The sequence below is a fragment of the Falco cherrug genome, chromosome 4 (assembly GCF_023634085.1).
Source record: "Falco cherrug isolate bFalChe1 chromosome 4, bFalChe1.pri, whole genome shotgun sequence".
Lineage (NCBI taxonomy): Eukaryota > Metazoa > Chordata > Aves > Falconiformes > Falconidae > Falco > Falco cherrug.
The window spans coordinates 29,393,389-29,408,479 of record NC_073700.1 but is presented as its reverse complement, the minus strand read 5'-3'; the positions used below and the strand labels follow the sequence as shown (position 1 = coordinate 29,408,479).

The 15,091-nt window shown below is 42.7% G+C and overlaps 1 protein-coding gene across 2 annotated transcripts in view; it reads left to right on the top strand.

The window, feature by feature from the left end:
* Positions 1-14,424, top strand: part of FOXK1 (forkhead box K1) — a 56,193-nt gene extending 41,769 nt beyond the window's left edge. The window contains exons 6-9 of one of the 2 annotated variants that reach the window (XM_055707377.1): positions 458-624; positions 1,333-1,614; positions 3,397-3,624; positions 5,912-14,424. In XM_055707377.1, coding sequence (XP_055563352.1) covers positions 458-624; positions 1,333-1,614; positions 3,397-3,624; positions 5,912-6,132 — 898 coding nt within the window. In that variant the 3' untranslated portion in view covers positions 6,133-14,424. The remainder of the gene's footprint in view (positions 1-457; positions 625-1,332; positions 1,615-3,396; positions 3,625-5,911) is intronic. The other variant, XM_055707378.1, reaches the window with a different exon arrangement.
* Positions 14,425-15,091: the final 667 nt, after the last annotated feature.

Genomic DNA, 15,091 nt, shown 5'->3' with positions numbered 1-15,091 from the left:
ACCAAGTGGCTGGGGAGGGAGGCAGCAGAGAGAAGGGGGAGCATCCTTTTGGCATATGCAGGGCCAGACACTTGATTCTATACTGCATCTTTCTTTCTCTCCCCGTGGCTCTCAAACACTGTCAAAGATCCTTTGAGAATGGCCTGAAACTATAAAACTGATCTGAACATGAGGCACTTAACAGGTTCTCTGTCAGCACTGGGTGTTAAAATAAGCAGGCTCTGAAGGGTCTAATTCCCTTCAGCAAGGAATAATCTGACAGTATTTGGTGCTAGAGTGTTTGGTGAGGTTACTGTGTACCTTTCAACTCTTCCCAGCAAGACTGTAGTGGGTAGTATGGAAGAAAAGTCTGTCCTTCTGCTTGAGAGTCCTGTGCTGGAGATAACTCTTGGTCTCTGCTGCTGTCTTGTGGTCAAAATGCATCTACACCTGCCAACACTATGTTCTGGTGTTTCAGGAGTGCTCCTGCCTCCCCTACTCACCCTGGCCTGCTGTCCCCTCACTCTAGTGGCCTACAGACTCCAGAGTGCCTATCACGGGAGGGCTCACCCGTTCCACATGATCACGACTTTGGGTCAAAGTTAGCCTCAGTTCCAGAGTATCGGTATTCACAGAGTGCACCTGGTGAGTAGCTCTTGTTTCACAGATGGTGACTGTTCAGTTGCAGCAAGTGCCATGCCGGGGACACCACAGGAATGCTTCTGCCAGTGTGTTACAGGAGGATCTGGGTCTCTTTCCACTTCATGTTTAAAGACTGATGATGCATATGCAACTTAAGACTATTTTTCTTACTAGCCTTTGGACGAGGGGGCAGGACATAAAGGATGTGTAGAAATGCATGAGCTAACCTTGAACCAGGTAGCTCTAAAGAGCTGACAGAGTAGCCCTGGCAGTCTGTAGCTCGCTCTCACTAACTTGCCAGCCTTCTGGGTAAGATCAGCTTGGCTATGCAGAGCTCTGTCATGCTGGGGCCAGGGCTTTGGTAATTTGTGAAGCCCTGTTAAGTATCTGTTTGTCTAGCTGTGCTGTGACTAGCTTGATGTATAGAGTGTTCCTGGTGAGGCTGGGGGACAAAGCTCATTAAGTAAAGCTTCCTTTTTTGTGCTTATTGTGGCTTTTGTTCACAGAAATGTACTCGGGTGGCAAGTAAGGGTTTTGTAAGTTAAGAAAGAGAAGATGGACAATGGTACTTCTGAAGTCTTATTCTCTGTTCCCTGTCACCACTCCTGCCAATGCTGAAGGACTGAGTGTTGCAGATTAGAAGTACATGGGTGAAATGAATGGAGGCCTTTTTGCCTTTCCTGTTAATGTATGCTTCTCTCTTCTGTCTAGGATCTCCAGTCAGTGCCCAGCCAGTGATTATGGCTGTTCCTCCCCGACCATCTACTCTGGTGGCAAAACCAGTCGCATACATGCCAGCGTCAATAGTGACTTCTCAACAGCCTTCATGTCATGCAATTCATGTAGTTCAGCAAGCTCCCACTGTTACAATGGTCAGAGTTGTGACCTCCTCTGCAAACTCAGCGAATGGATACATCCTCACAAATCAGGGCACAGCAGGAGCAGCTCATGAAGCTGCAGGAGCAGTGTTGGACTTAGCTGGTGACCACCGAGGTAGCTTTTCACCTCCCTTGCTATTCTGCTAATAAGTCTTGAGCAGACTTGAGGGGGGGTGGATAGTCAAACACTGTTTCACTCACTGAGTCCTTAGTCTTTAACAAAAGATATTTCTCCAGGTAAAACTTAAATCAAGTGAAAGTTCATCCATTTTGATGTCTCCAGCAGTGAGCAGAACATCTGTGCTCCTTGTCTCCTTTCTTGCCAAAAGAGATGGCCTGGGAAAAGCTGAAACTCTCTGCTTCAGGATGGCCTTGTAAATAAATGATTGAGCCCTTTTCTGCAGGCCTGGATTCCTAGAGGAAGGCATGTGCTTCTGGAAGTGCAGGCAGTGCCCCACTAAAGTAATCTTCAAGAACTAGTTAGAACAAAGGCCTCTTCTCCTAAGCTGGAAATTCCAGCCTTGGGGGATTTAGTGAGTTAAATGTTCTCTTGCTGTGATCTAGACAACACCTTGTCTGCTCAACGTTTCAGAAGGGCTTAGTGCTACAAGGTAGATGTGTGTAGTGCCAGCAGCAAGACTAGTCACTCTGCTTTTATGTGGGCAGTGGGGCAGTAGCTCTTCTCTGAGGGAAAGAAAAAACTGACAAAGATCTTCCCCTACTGCAATAGCAGGACCACTAACATTTTTTGTTCGTTGGGAATCTTGCTTGAGTTTCACTTGGATTCTCTAGAAATTCCTGTCTGGATCCCATACATGTTCCTGAAGCACTAACAGTTGCAGCTGCCTATCTGTCACCTGCTCCCTTCTTTCACTAGTTCTTGCTGTCACTTGTTCTTTCCCTACTTGTCCTTCTCTTATTCCCGCTCATATCCTTTTCTGGTCTCTACTTTCCCTTTGTCTTTCCTGGTTACTCCATTCGCCTTCCTAATGTCCCTGCTTTCCTTGCCTTTTCTCTGCTTCCCGTCAGCTTGCTTACAGGTCTCAGATCAATGCTTGTGTGTCCCATCTAACTCAGTTCTTGTTGTCTACTCATGTTAAAATGGGAGAAGTCTTCTCTTCCTACATGACTAATGAGTTTGTGCTTCCTGCCTTCCCTGCTTTAAGACCCACAGAGCCCCTGGAAGAGAAGAGTGGTTGCCCGCCTTTCCTGCATGTCCAGCGCTGTCCTCTATCTGTTACATACCTGCTTAATTGACCCCTTACTTGTCCTGGGAAGTGAGAGAAGTGTTTGAGTGCTCTCACACAGTTATCTCTATCCAGAAACTCAGCCCTTCTTTTTTAATATTTTTTTTTTTTATCCCTCCTGGTTCGTTCCTGTGCTTCCACAGCTAGCAAAAGCTTGCAGCTGTGGGAAGACCTCCTTGTAAATCAACCTACATGCAGGTCTGACAGCAAGCTGTTGCAGACTTTTGGCTCCAGGCATTGTTTAAGATCTTAATGCCTTCTCCTGCTGTGTGGTATTGAGTCAGGCCAATTTGCCTGTAATTACACAGTAAGCTATGAGATTTGCAGTGACTGCTGTCCATATCACAGCTATTATGTGCCAGTAAGGGAGATGATGCCTTTTTAGGACAAAGGGTCAAGTTTATGATCTTTATTATTATTTTTTTTTGGCTGTGTGGCTTATGCTGTAAGAAAAATGTTTTTGATATTGATAGAGTATATGTGCAATAGAGAATATTTTAGTGTTTGCAAATAGTCATCCCTGACCTTCTGTGGTACTGAGGTATTTTCACATTGGTAAGCCTGGGGTATGTGTCACTGCTAAAACGTTAATGAGAATAAAGCCTGCCTCTAAGCCAGGGTAGAAAATGATTGTCTCTTCTGCTCTTAAGTAGGCATGGATGAAAAGCCAACGATTGCATTTGCCACAATACCTACAGCCAGCCGTGTTATTCAGACAGTTGCCAGTCAGATGGCACAGGGTGTTCCAGGACAGACAGTCACGATCCTTCAGCAGGCAGCTCCAGTGACCATTGGACAGCATCAGCTCCCTGTGCGGGCAGTCACTCAGAATGGGAAACATGCTGTCCCCACCAACAGCATCACCGGCAGCGCTTACGGTAGGCTCTATTTCCATTGCTTTCTGGTTTTTGATTGCTCTCTGCATTTAGCAGTTAGGTTGTAAAGCTGTAAGGGTTATTCTCTTCTTAATATATATCAAGTTATTCCATATGTCCCATAATTCCAAAGGTATGCCAATTCTTCGCCTCTGGCTGTAAATGTCAGTGGTAGATATCGTTCTGTCCACTTCTGTTTGCTCACTTTCCCTAGCTGGAAGACTTTTGCTATCTAGCGTTGCTTCTGAAAAGTCTTTCCTTTGTCCTCCTCTATGCATTTATTATTACTTGTACTCTCTACCTTTTGAGGGTAATTTGTTGGAAGTGTTGGTGATTCTCATGTAGAGCCTGTTTTAATTTTTTTTGTTTGCTTCTGACCAACAGCTGCTGCTTTCAGCAGGCCAAATAATAAAATTTCAGTGGTGCTCTTTAGATCTTGTGAAATACATAGAGTATTAAGAAAATTAACATACTTTCCCATCTTAAGGTCTTAGAGCCTGAGAGAAATAAGATCTATTCCATCAGGTGAACGAATGTGGGATTTTTTTATATAGAGGATGTGTTCTAGTCATTTGTCAAGCCTGATTTTTAAAACCCCATACTAGCCTCCTCTTAGTGTTTGCTCAGCACCTCAGTCATCATCCTTAGCTGAACAAAACCTGTTCACCTGAAAACAGGTTTCTTACAGCCGTTTTCAATGAGATGCTAAGCACCTCTGCTCTCCCAGGCTGGTGCTTATGGGGTGTTTGAAATTAAGGGCACTGGTGGAATTTGGATGGTTTTCATGAAGATGGGAATGTTTCTACAGAATATTCTGCCATGTCTATTTGCAGTATCACCTGGCTTGCACTGGAAATGTAAGAATGCTATTGCAGCGATGAAAAAATGATAATGATAACGTTTTTATGCAACTAGGATATTAAGGTATTCAATAGATCAGATAGGTGAAGTTGCTGCCAAGCGGTAGGGTTTGTCTAATGTAGAATCAGGCAGCTTTTTTTATTTAACATTTTTATGTTAAGATATTCTAATCTCAACAATTCTTCTAGCAGTCTTATCAAACTGGAAGGTATTCCAGTTGTATCTGAGGGGTTTTTTGTAAGTGATAGTGAATTTTCTGGTTCACAAAATACAGCCTGAGTCTCTTGACCTTATTTGTATGAAGTGAACTTCTCTTCAACCGCATGGTTTAGGTTCTCTTAAGTCACTGAACTGTAATTGGCGACTGCCCTCATCCTTACCCTAATATTTTTCCTTTGTCCCTTTGATACTCTGCAGCCTCCTTCCCATGCCTGGGTAGAAGTTGCTGGGCTTTGAGGGCCTTTGTTCTGTTTGCTTTGTTTATTTATCCTAAGGCTCCTTCTTTGATGCACTTAGTGAACACACTAGTAATGTTGTGTCATTCCATCCTTTGCAAACCAGTCTGGAGGGCAGAGGATGTGCTGTCTCCCGAGTCCCCTTTGGCTGCCTCTCCGATTGATGCAGAGTCCAAAACCTGCGTGTATTTTGTTTTGCAAGCAGTGTTGTGTGCCAAAGCCAGTGTGTAAGCACATTCTCTGTCTGGAACTAGGAATTGTAGACATTTTTTTTAGAGGGTTGCTGCTTAAATTGTCTTTTTTTTTTTTTTTTTTTTCCCCCCCCCCCCTCACCACTTTGATTAATATGAGGGTGAGATCTTTTGTCAGTACTGGAATATAAGATTGGGAGCCAGAAATTCCTATGTTCTGATCCCAGTTCTGATGGGAACACATTTGGTTGTCTGGCAAAATTCTTTCCCGCCCCTTTCACAAGTGAGATGTCAGTACAGTCAATATTTGGATTCTAATCTAGTTTCCCAAGAGACTGGCTGCTCTCACTGTGCAAACAGGGCTAAAGAGAGCCTTCTAAACTGGAGGCATGGCACACAGATGCTGTAGCTTGCAAGATGTGCTGATTGTAGGTGGCCAGAGAACTGCCTGTTACAGAGGTGTGCTGTAACTTTAACAGGGGATTATTCCTCCCCTTCTGGAGATGAATGCTTAGCTGGCAGTGCCTCCTTTGACAATGGATAGCAAGAAGGAAGTTCTATGAAAGGGGTTATTAACAGTTTGGTGAACTTGCACAAAGCTGAGATTGTCGGGAGAGAGGGAGAGACAAAGCTAGCAAGTCTTTCAAAATGGACTTGAAAACAACAGTTGAATATGTGCCAGCTATCTTGTTTGACTGGTGTTTTGTTTTCTTGCTTCCTGGAATCATAAACACTTGTACTACTTCATCACACTAATTCTTTCTCTCTCATCCTACTTCTCAGCTCTTACAAATCCATTGCAGCTCCTTGCTGCCCAGGCCAGCTCGTCCACTCCTGTTGTAGTCAGCCGGGTATGTGAGACAAGGACCGAAGAGACAGCAGCAGCCTCTTCCAGTGAACCTGAAGTCAAAAGACCCCGGATAGAAGAGTCCAGTGGAGCAATCCCAGCCCAAACTGGAGTCATCACATCTACAATGCCACAAGGACAGGCAACCAGTGAATGAAGAACCGGTGGGAGGAGCTGGAGTGATGTGGGGTGGGCATGGGATGGCAGGAGCCCTAAAGCAGCTTTCAAAAGAAACAAACCACAACTGTAACAGCTCAGAACATATCGGATAAAGAGCTCTTTTCAAAGTCAGATTTTTAAATGGGAGGACAACAGCTGTTAGAATCACAAGGTGCCAAAAAGAATGGAAACCCCCTCCCAAGAACCCATGTCTGGAACTCTGTTCTGTCTTTACCTATGGGATATTTTTTTCCTTTTTTAAAAACAAAAGATTCAAAAAAAAATACAGACAACTGATTGTATGGCTGCTGGGATATTTGTAACTGTCTTTTCCCCTTTTGGCTCCAAGGGGATGGGATTTGCAGTTCGGCATCTAAAGGAATGTAACACAAAAAATACAGTCTGCTCCCTGGAAAGAGAACTCCTCATTTTCTATGCCTTAATACTGTGCCTCTCAGCTTTGAATCATAGGACCGTTTTAAAAAGGCCACCTAAGGCGATCAAATGCTGAAAGATGGGTGCAGTATCTCACAACAACATTAAAGAAACATGGTACCAAGCTTAAAGAAAAAGGCAAATGATTTTTTTGTTTTTCAAAACAGAAAAATTCTGAATATGAACAAATGTTTATTTATGTAGGGATTCAGGAGGATGAGTTACAGGGCTCAGCCACCTGGATTTCCAGATGCAACTTCTCTCCATTCTGTCTGAGGGAGAATAAGATGACAGAGGAACTGTATTAACTTGGTTCCTGTAAAGATATTAAAAACAAAGGGGTTTGTACCTTCAGTGATTTCTTCACTTGCTCTGGACAACAGCCAAAGTATCTTGATGACTGAGGATCGCATGAGTAAGGGTGTCTCCAAAAGGTTCTGTGTGCATTTGATTGATCACATCCTGTGCTGGAGCACCAGGTTTCGTTCAGAGTAGCACTGCAGGTGAAGACATTGCCACTGTCTCTGTGAAATTCCGAAAATATTGATTAGTCTTCTGTACTAAAGCAGTCCACTTTCACCTCCTGTAGGTAGTGTGGTCCTCTACTAGATGGATGATGGTCAGGAGGCCAGGGCTGGGTAGGAGTCGGTCACTGGCCCTCTGCTGTGGCTAACAGCAAAGCTCTGGTGTTATTCTGAGAGGGAAGTTAAGAGCTGGGATGAGAGGCAGCAGAGTTCGCACAGTGTTTAATACAAATTCTGTAAGGGTGTAGAGACCAAGGCAAAATAGGCCTTGTATTTCCATGTGGCAACAGTCACTGAAGGTCTTGAACAGGTTTTCCAAAAGGAGTTTGGAGGTTTCCTTTGATTGCTTGGCTCCCTCCCCCATCTCTCCTCCTTTGAAGACCATTTGGTTTGGCCATTTAGGAGGAGGCTTTTTACTCAAACTGTATTTCAGTCTCATCATGTACTACAAGTATGTCATGTGAGTAAAGCAGATTTGAGTCAGTTCAGCCATGTGGAACAGTGGGTGCATGTAACACTTTGTGACTGGCAAAGAAGTCGCCCCCTGCATAGCCTCCAGCTAACCCCTTTGGTTTTGTGCCTGTTTGCAATCCCCTTGGCTAACTTGTCTTCTGGCAGCACAGCAGAGATCTTTTAATTTAAAAAGTGTTATGGCTTTGTTAATGGCAAGAGAGACTTACAAGGGATGGGGTGTGCCTTTGGTAGGTTATCCCCCTATATGTACTGATTTATTGTCAGGTGTACAGTCTGACCATGCTATTGCAGAGCAGAGAGGCAAGTCCACAGCATAAACATGTTGCAAAAAGATTTCCCCAATGTGCAGTAAATGATACTGTCAGTGTGTCCATGGGGGTTTGGGGGTAAGGCACAACCGTTCAACGTCTGCTGGAATCTAGGGAGGGGGAGGAAATCCACGAGCTATCAGCTGGCATGACTTGTTCCCTTTTAGGTTTCCTTTCTCTTTGCCAAACGCTATTCAACAGCTGAGTCTTACCACCTGAATAAAACCCAGCCATGTTTATTCTCAAGCTAATTGTTTTGTGAGAAATATTTCTGGAAGAAAGAAAAAACTTGTTGGTCTCATGATCTGGGGTTACTTTCTGCAGTTAGAGGCACACAGAATATTCAGGACAGTTCGTTTATCTACAGCTAGGCTTTCATAATTTAGGTGTGTGCCTTTACTGACAAGTTATTAGATTGGATTTTAGTACTTTGAAATGATTTTGTGAAGGAGGATTGTTACAGACCACAAAGTAATTGAAGCAGGCCAGCCTCCAGCTGTCACTTTTCCTGCTGGGAAGGCTAGGTGCGGCATAGCAGAAAAGCACATGATTAGCTCTGTTTTCTGTAGCCTTTTCAAAGCCAGAATTCAATAAAATGGATTTCAAGGAAGAACACACAAGTGAGAGTGCAGCATCGTTTATCTGTGATTAATCATTACTTTGGGGTGACTGCTGGTTTAGATACAGGCACGCCTCTGAAACAGCCCTGAGGCTAGGAAGCTGGCCCGCAGCAGAGGAGCCTGGGTTTCTAGTACATCGGGTGAGTCAGCGCAGGATGAGCAACCAACAGAATTATTCAGAAATGTTCAGAACGTGAATCTGCCAAAGTTTTGTGGATTTTTTTTCTTTACTGCTGCTTTTTTTCATGGAAAGCCTAAATAATTAGGCCCTAAACTTAAGTAAACTAGTCCAGCACCATTCCAGCACCATAGAAGTAAATCGGCTCAATGACAGGGTTTTCATACACCAGCTGCTGCTTCATAGATACCTCTTCAAAGTCCATCCTCAGGTTGTGTGTATAGATCTGCCTCCTAAGTATTTAGAATGGAATAACACTTTCTCAGTCTTCCTTTTGTGGCTCTCGATGCCTGCTGGTTAAAATGTGAGTTGAGGACAAGCAAATATCTTTGATCTGTTTACCTGTTCTGCTTAAGGCGTTGAACTCTGTTCATCCTGTCAGGGGATTTTTGCTTTATCAGTCTGCTGCATCCTCCTGCTACTGTAGGAAGCAGCCATGCCACTCAAAATTTTTTGTAGGTTTGCTAATACATTACCTATATCATTGCCTGATACTACGTAAAATAACAGTTCTTACTAAATCCTCTTGAGCTATGGAAAAACGTGGTTCTCATCTGGAGCACGTGAGATGGGGACATCTTGTTTCAGGCCTCCAGATTAATTCTTTCAGCACACTGCTCAGTCTGGAAAGCAGCACTACTCTTTTGTACATATCAGTCCTGATTCCCCAGGCTTTGTTTTGAGCACTGCAGAGGAGTGAGAATTAATTTGTTGGTAGAATTGGTAGAATTAAGTCTTCAACTAGAAAGAAAATGTTTAGCTTAATGGTTATATGCAGTGCTTGGATTATTTTAAGTTGTCTAACAAGTTCCATCTTACATCTTCAGTTATATTAACTGAGGGAAGTTTGAAGGGGGAGATGAGTTGGAGGCTTCACTCATCTTCTGCTGTCCGACAAAGGTCAAGGCACATTGAATATTTAACCTGCTATAACCTAAACCTGGGAAAACTTTAATTCCAAGTTGTTAAAGTGTGAAGTCACTTTTCACTGTTCACTATCAATGGTTTTGTTGGGTTTGGTTGTTTTTTTTCATCTTGGGCAGTGACAAAAACTGATTTTACTTTGGCTGTGGTCAGTTCACAGCAACTTCTGTTGCCTCAGCTTGCAAGAAGTGAATGCAGTTCTTCCTGGGTTTATTCCACTAGAATTCCTTAGTTACTGTTTTGTCTTGACCTTGGCTCTTGATATACAGGAACCTTTTTACAGTGATATCAAGTTAATCTGATTTAGTGGTAACACAATACAGTGCTGAGCATGAAGTTCATGATAAGCTCATATATTCTTTTCAATTCCTTTTTCTTCCCATATTCCTCCCTCCCCCATACCATTAACACTGTCCCCTGTAGCATATCCATTCACTTTCATCCACTGATGGGAGCAGCACCTTGCATTAAGCTCTGCCCAAGGACTCAAGAATGAAAATACCTGTGGGACACATGGAGCTCCAGAGCAGGTTGAAAAAGGTCAATTTGGTCACCCTGTATCTTATTTTCATACTGTATTTTAGACATGTTACTGTTGGACACAGCTTGTTCAGGAGTGTGTTTCAGGAGTATGTTTTCAGAGAGATGTTAAAGCTTTGTAAGAGGAAAGAAATAGTTAAGTAATAGCTGAAGCCTCTGCAGTGCTTCTGCAATCAATGTCATGGTCTGGCTTCAGGTTCTGGGGGGCGAGAACTTGGGTTTGTATGTTTGACATCTGTCTTGTGTACTGGCTTAGAACTGTCATTCAGAGTTAACTTCCACATTATTTTCCCCCTTTTTCAGTAGGGAAATGCCAGCAGTACAATAAAACCTGAGGCTCAGAAGTCTAGGGATCTATATCTAAGCAAGTGAGAGCATCTTGACCTGAGCTTTCATACAGTGTGGTATGGAACACTTTTTCACTGACTGTTAGGGATGTTAAATTGATGTTAGAGCTTCTCATCTGTGTTAGCAAGGGCGGTTCCCAGTGAGATATTTGGTATCACTCTGATGTGTGCTAGTGTGTAGATGAATGTCAAAATGTAGGTTGAAAGGAGAAACATTTCCCTGCTATAGCTAGCTTTGGGGATCTTGGATGTCAAGGATTTAATCTAGCAATAGCTCTGTATCCTTCCATAGAGGATCAAAAGCTGTTTCTTCAAGCTTACTGCATCTAAGGATTAAATTCCAATGGCTTGGTTGTTCCATCTTTGTTTCTGAGGTTTAAACTGTGACTTAGAGTTTATCACTCTAAATAAAAAGCATATAAAGCTGCATTATTAGGGAAGATCAAATTTTCTTTGTCGCTGCCATTGGTAGAGCTGTGTAGAAATATAGGATAACTTGGGTTGGAAGAAACCTTTAGAGGTATCTACTATAACCTGCTGCTCAAAGTAGGTCCATGTTGCTATGACCATATTCATCTGACGTTTGAATATCTCCAGAGATAGTTCCATGACTCCGGTCCCTGTTCCACTCTGACCACCCACGAGGTGAAAACTTTTTCTTAGCCACCTAAAAAGAATTTCCAATGAAGCTGCACATGTTAATTGCCTCACATCACACATCTGAGAAAAGCGTAGCCCTGCCTTCACTGTATCTTACAATCAGGTAGCTGAAGACACCAGTAAGACCTTCCCCATTTCTTTCCTTAAGCTGAACCAACCTGGTTGTCCCGGTCTCTTCTCGAACATCACATGCTCAGGCTCCCACAGCATCAGGTGGAATTGCTGCAGAAGGTTCCTCTCTGTCTTGTACTGGGAATCCCAAAACTGGGCACAGCACTACAGATAGAATCTGACAAATGCTGGATGGAGTGGAAGAAGAACCCCTTTGCTCTGCCTGCTAGCCACGCTTTTTCCAAGTACAGCCCAGTGCCTGTTTGGTCTCTTGTTGCAAGACAATTATAAGCATACAAAACAAGCGTTGCAAAATGATCTGGAAATACTCTGGATTGCATTCATATGTATACAACCATCTTGTCCCTCTTCCAAGAAAGAGTGCTAGCTTGGGTCTTGGAGCTTTTTGAACAGGAGGCAGCACTGAGGGATCCTGGTCACTTCTAAAAATACCTGTGTTTTACTTTATCAAATGATACTTTCAATCCAATGTGGAACTTGCCTTGAGTTTCTGCCCCAATGCAAAATCTTCCAGGTTTTTTAGTCCTGATGCTAATAAGTTGGACTAGAGCATTAAGAATGAGCCTCTGAAGGAAAATTACTAGCTTCATAATTTTGCCCTTGCCGCACACTGAGCTTTTGAGTTTGCAAATGCTATCCTGCAGCAAATGATCTGTCTTCCTTTGCCAGCCAGTCTCTCAGGCAGCTCCTGTTTCTGCTCCCCATCAGAGTTTTTCCCCTCTATTTGTAGCTTCTGTCAACTCCAGAGTCCTTTAATCCAGCTCTTAATTTAATGCCATTGCTTGAAGGTCTGCATCTGGTGAGAATCTGTGTGTTAGGTTGCAGTTACACAACAGATTGTTCAGTCATGTAACTTTTTGTTTCCTTCTGGGTGAAAAATTATGCCAAAGCTGCTACTACTGTAGCATACACTACTGTCGTAAAGTGTAGCTTACGATGGAGCCAGCTGTGCTGCAGAAAACAGTTACACTACAAGGTCATCTGGATTGCTGGAACTGATGGGATTGGGAAGTGATGCCGCCTTGCATTTTGATCTGCACCTAATCAAAACGTAGCTGTGACTTCGTGCTGGAGCGCCTCTCTCTGCAGCTGCCCAGCAGCTATTTGGCAGTGATGAGATCAGCATCTCTCTGCTAGGTGGGTTATTGGCAGGACAGTGCATGTGTTTGTGCACATGGTGTGGATATATGCACATCTACTAATCAGCAGTAGAAAATACCTAGCTGTGGTGGTGGGCTTTCTGTTAGGGTGTCTTTCATGGGCCAGTAATACAGCAGTGAGCATTTTACTTTGGCCCGAGCAAGACATTTTGAAAAATACTTGGGTTTCTTGGAGCACTATATTTAAATTCCAGATTTTTAATCAACTTTTAACCTTTGTATTTATATGTTCAGAAAATTCTTTTGATACTTTTTCATTTACCAACACTGAATTAAAACCCTTCAGAATGTATGGCTGGTCTTCTCCTTACATGTGACTTTTAAGTTTCAGAGCCTGAGGATAGTTCTGCCAAGTCTACCCCTTTGCTCTCAAGATAGAAATAAAACATTGACAATTCACAGGTGGCAGCTAAGGAAGAAACCCTTAAAATATTTTTTTTTTCATAAAATATTAAATTAGATCTGTGTAAACATAAAATTTGTATTTATTAATGTGTGTATGTGAGTATGTGTGTCAATATAGATATATAAATGGTCCACGACTATTTCTTTCTCTTAAATGGTACTTTACACAGACTTTTATACAGTATGTTGGTAAATTCCCACACCAGGCACTGATTCTAGAAGAATGATGTATGTATTTTTGTAACAAATGTGAGCAGCTGGTAGAAGCAGCTTTACTTTCAGTGATTGCTTTCATTCCTCTCGCAGAGCAGAAGAGGTGACTTGGTACTTGCATCTTCCTTGCGTAGGAGCCCTGCTTCTGGCTTTGTCATGCTTTCAGCAACCCTGGTCCATGCTGCTTTTCTGGCAAGAAAAAACCCCAAATGGCACTAATGAAAGCTGGAATAGTTTCTTGTCTCAAATTATCTCTAGATGTGGTATCGGGGAGTTCTTTACAGATTCTGCTCTGTAAGTAATGGGACCTTATTTCTAACAGAGGAAATTCATAGAGGGTCTATGAGGATGTTGTAAGGTTGAAGAATTCTTCCCTGTCTGTCTGTCAGGTGGCTAAGCTAACACTGGGGCACTATGAAATGGTTTCTTTTCCTCTGTGGTGTGATTATTCTCCTTTTATGATGCTTCTGTCTCTTCATGGGGCATGAGGTGTGTGTATATCCCCTTAAAAACAATGCATGAGAGTTTTTTCTAATGTTCCCATTCACAGAGAGTAAATTTTACCTAACTGGCCCAATTTCAGTCATGGCTTAATTCCACAAGGATCACGAAATTCACAGAAGTGTGTCTCTTGACCCCCTTGGGCCTGGTGAGAATTGTTCTTTAAAGCAGGTGATACTTGGCTTCCTAATTACTTTTCCAGAAGTAGAAATTCCTTTCTCTGTAGGGACCTGAGTGAATGCTTCACCGTGGTGTTTACTGTCTGATGGTTGGGCTTTGATACTTAAGGGAGGAACAGGTGATAAGAAGAGTAACTAGAGTAGGAGCAGTGAAAGGAAACAGCTTTCTTCCTCAGCAGAAAACAGTCCTTGTGAAAACCAGACTTCCCCTAGGATTTGGTTACTGCTTTGTGTCTGCTGCTGAATTAAGCAATGCACCTTTGCTGTGATCTAGACTTTTCAGTCCTGCTTCTGTCCCACCTTGGTTCCACTTAAAGCAGTCTGAAAAAGAGCCTTCCTTACATCTAAGGGCAAAGTTGAGGAGAAATGTCTGTTAGCTGAAGAAAAATGAGGTTTAAATAGAGCAGAAAAAGTGAGACTTCCTTCTGTTCCACTGCCTTGCTGCTAAAAGTCTGGTGTAGAACATCCTAATGTTCTGCTGGTTTATATGCCACTCTTCAGATGTGGCCAGGCTGTTAAGTAGGCAAGTTGGCTCTGTAGCAAATGAATTACTGTAAACCTAAACTAGCTTTAATGATATTTTTTTTTCCCCTTCTCCCAAATGGGCTTGAAGTAGAAGGAACCAGAGTATTGTCTGTAAGATCTTTTTGCTTTAATGGCAAATAAAATAGAGAATGTTAAAAAAAAAAATATCTCATTCAAATATACTGATACAGAAAATGGAGTGGCTTTACAATACAAAAATCTTACAAGACTGTATGTTGTCTTGGGTTCTGGACACGCCATTTGTACTGCAGTGAGACTCACCTTGTCCAGCATGACAGCCACCTTCCACATCACCAAATAGAGCATTCAAGAGTCTGTAGCTATCCAAAGGACTGTTATCCAAAGGACTGTTAAAAGCTGTTTAGGGATAAATCAAAAGATGTATGTGAGCAATGGATGGTAAAGCTGGAAATTCAGATCCAACTCTGAGTTATTTGCTTTAAAAAAAAAAAAAAAAATCTGAATCTCCCCCTGTTCTGCAGCTGCACATTCCCACTGAGTTCTTAGGGGAATGCTGCTGTGAGACGAGGGCCTGAAATACCTCAAAGGCTCGACAGAAGTGTTTTGCTACAGAGATCTGGGGGAGCCTTACCCCTTTCACCTCGATTTGGCACTTAAATTTAAGATGGGGATGGATGGGGGAGCTAAAGCCATGCTTGCATTTCAGTTCCTAGTGTTGCCTGTACAAGACATCTCTAGCCAGCTCTTTTGGGTTTTGTGTTTTGTTTTTTTTACAGCTGATATCAAAAGTATTTTTTGTGACTTGTTTTCATTATCAGTGCTTTTTAAAAAGCAAGCATGTATCCCAAGG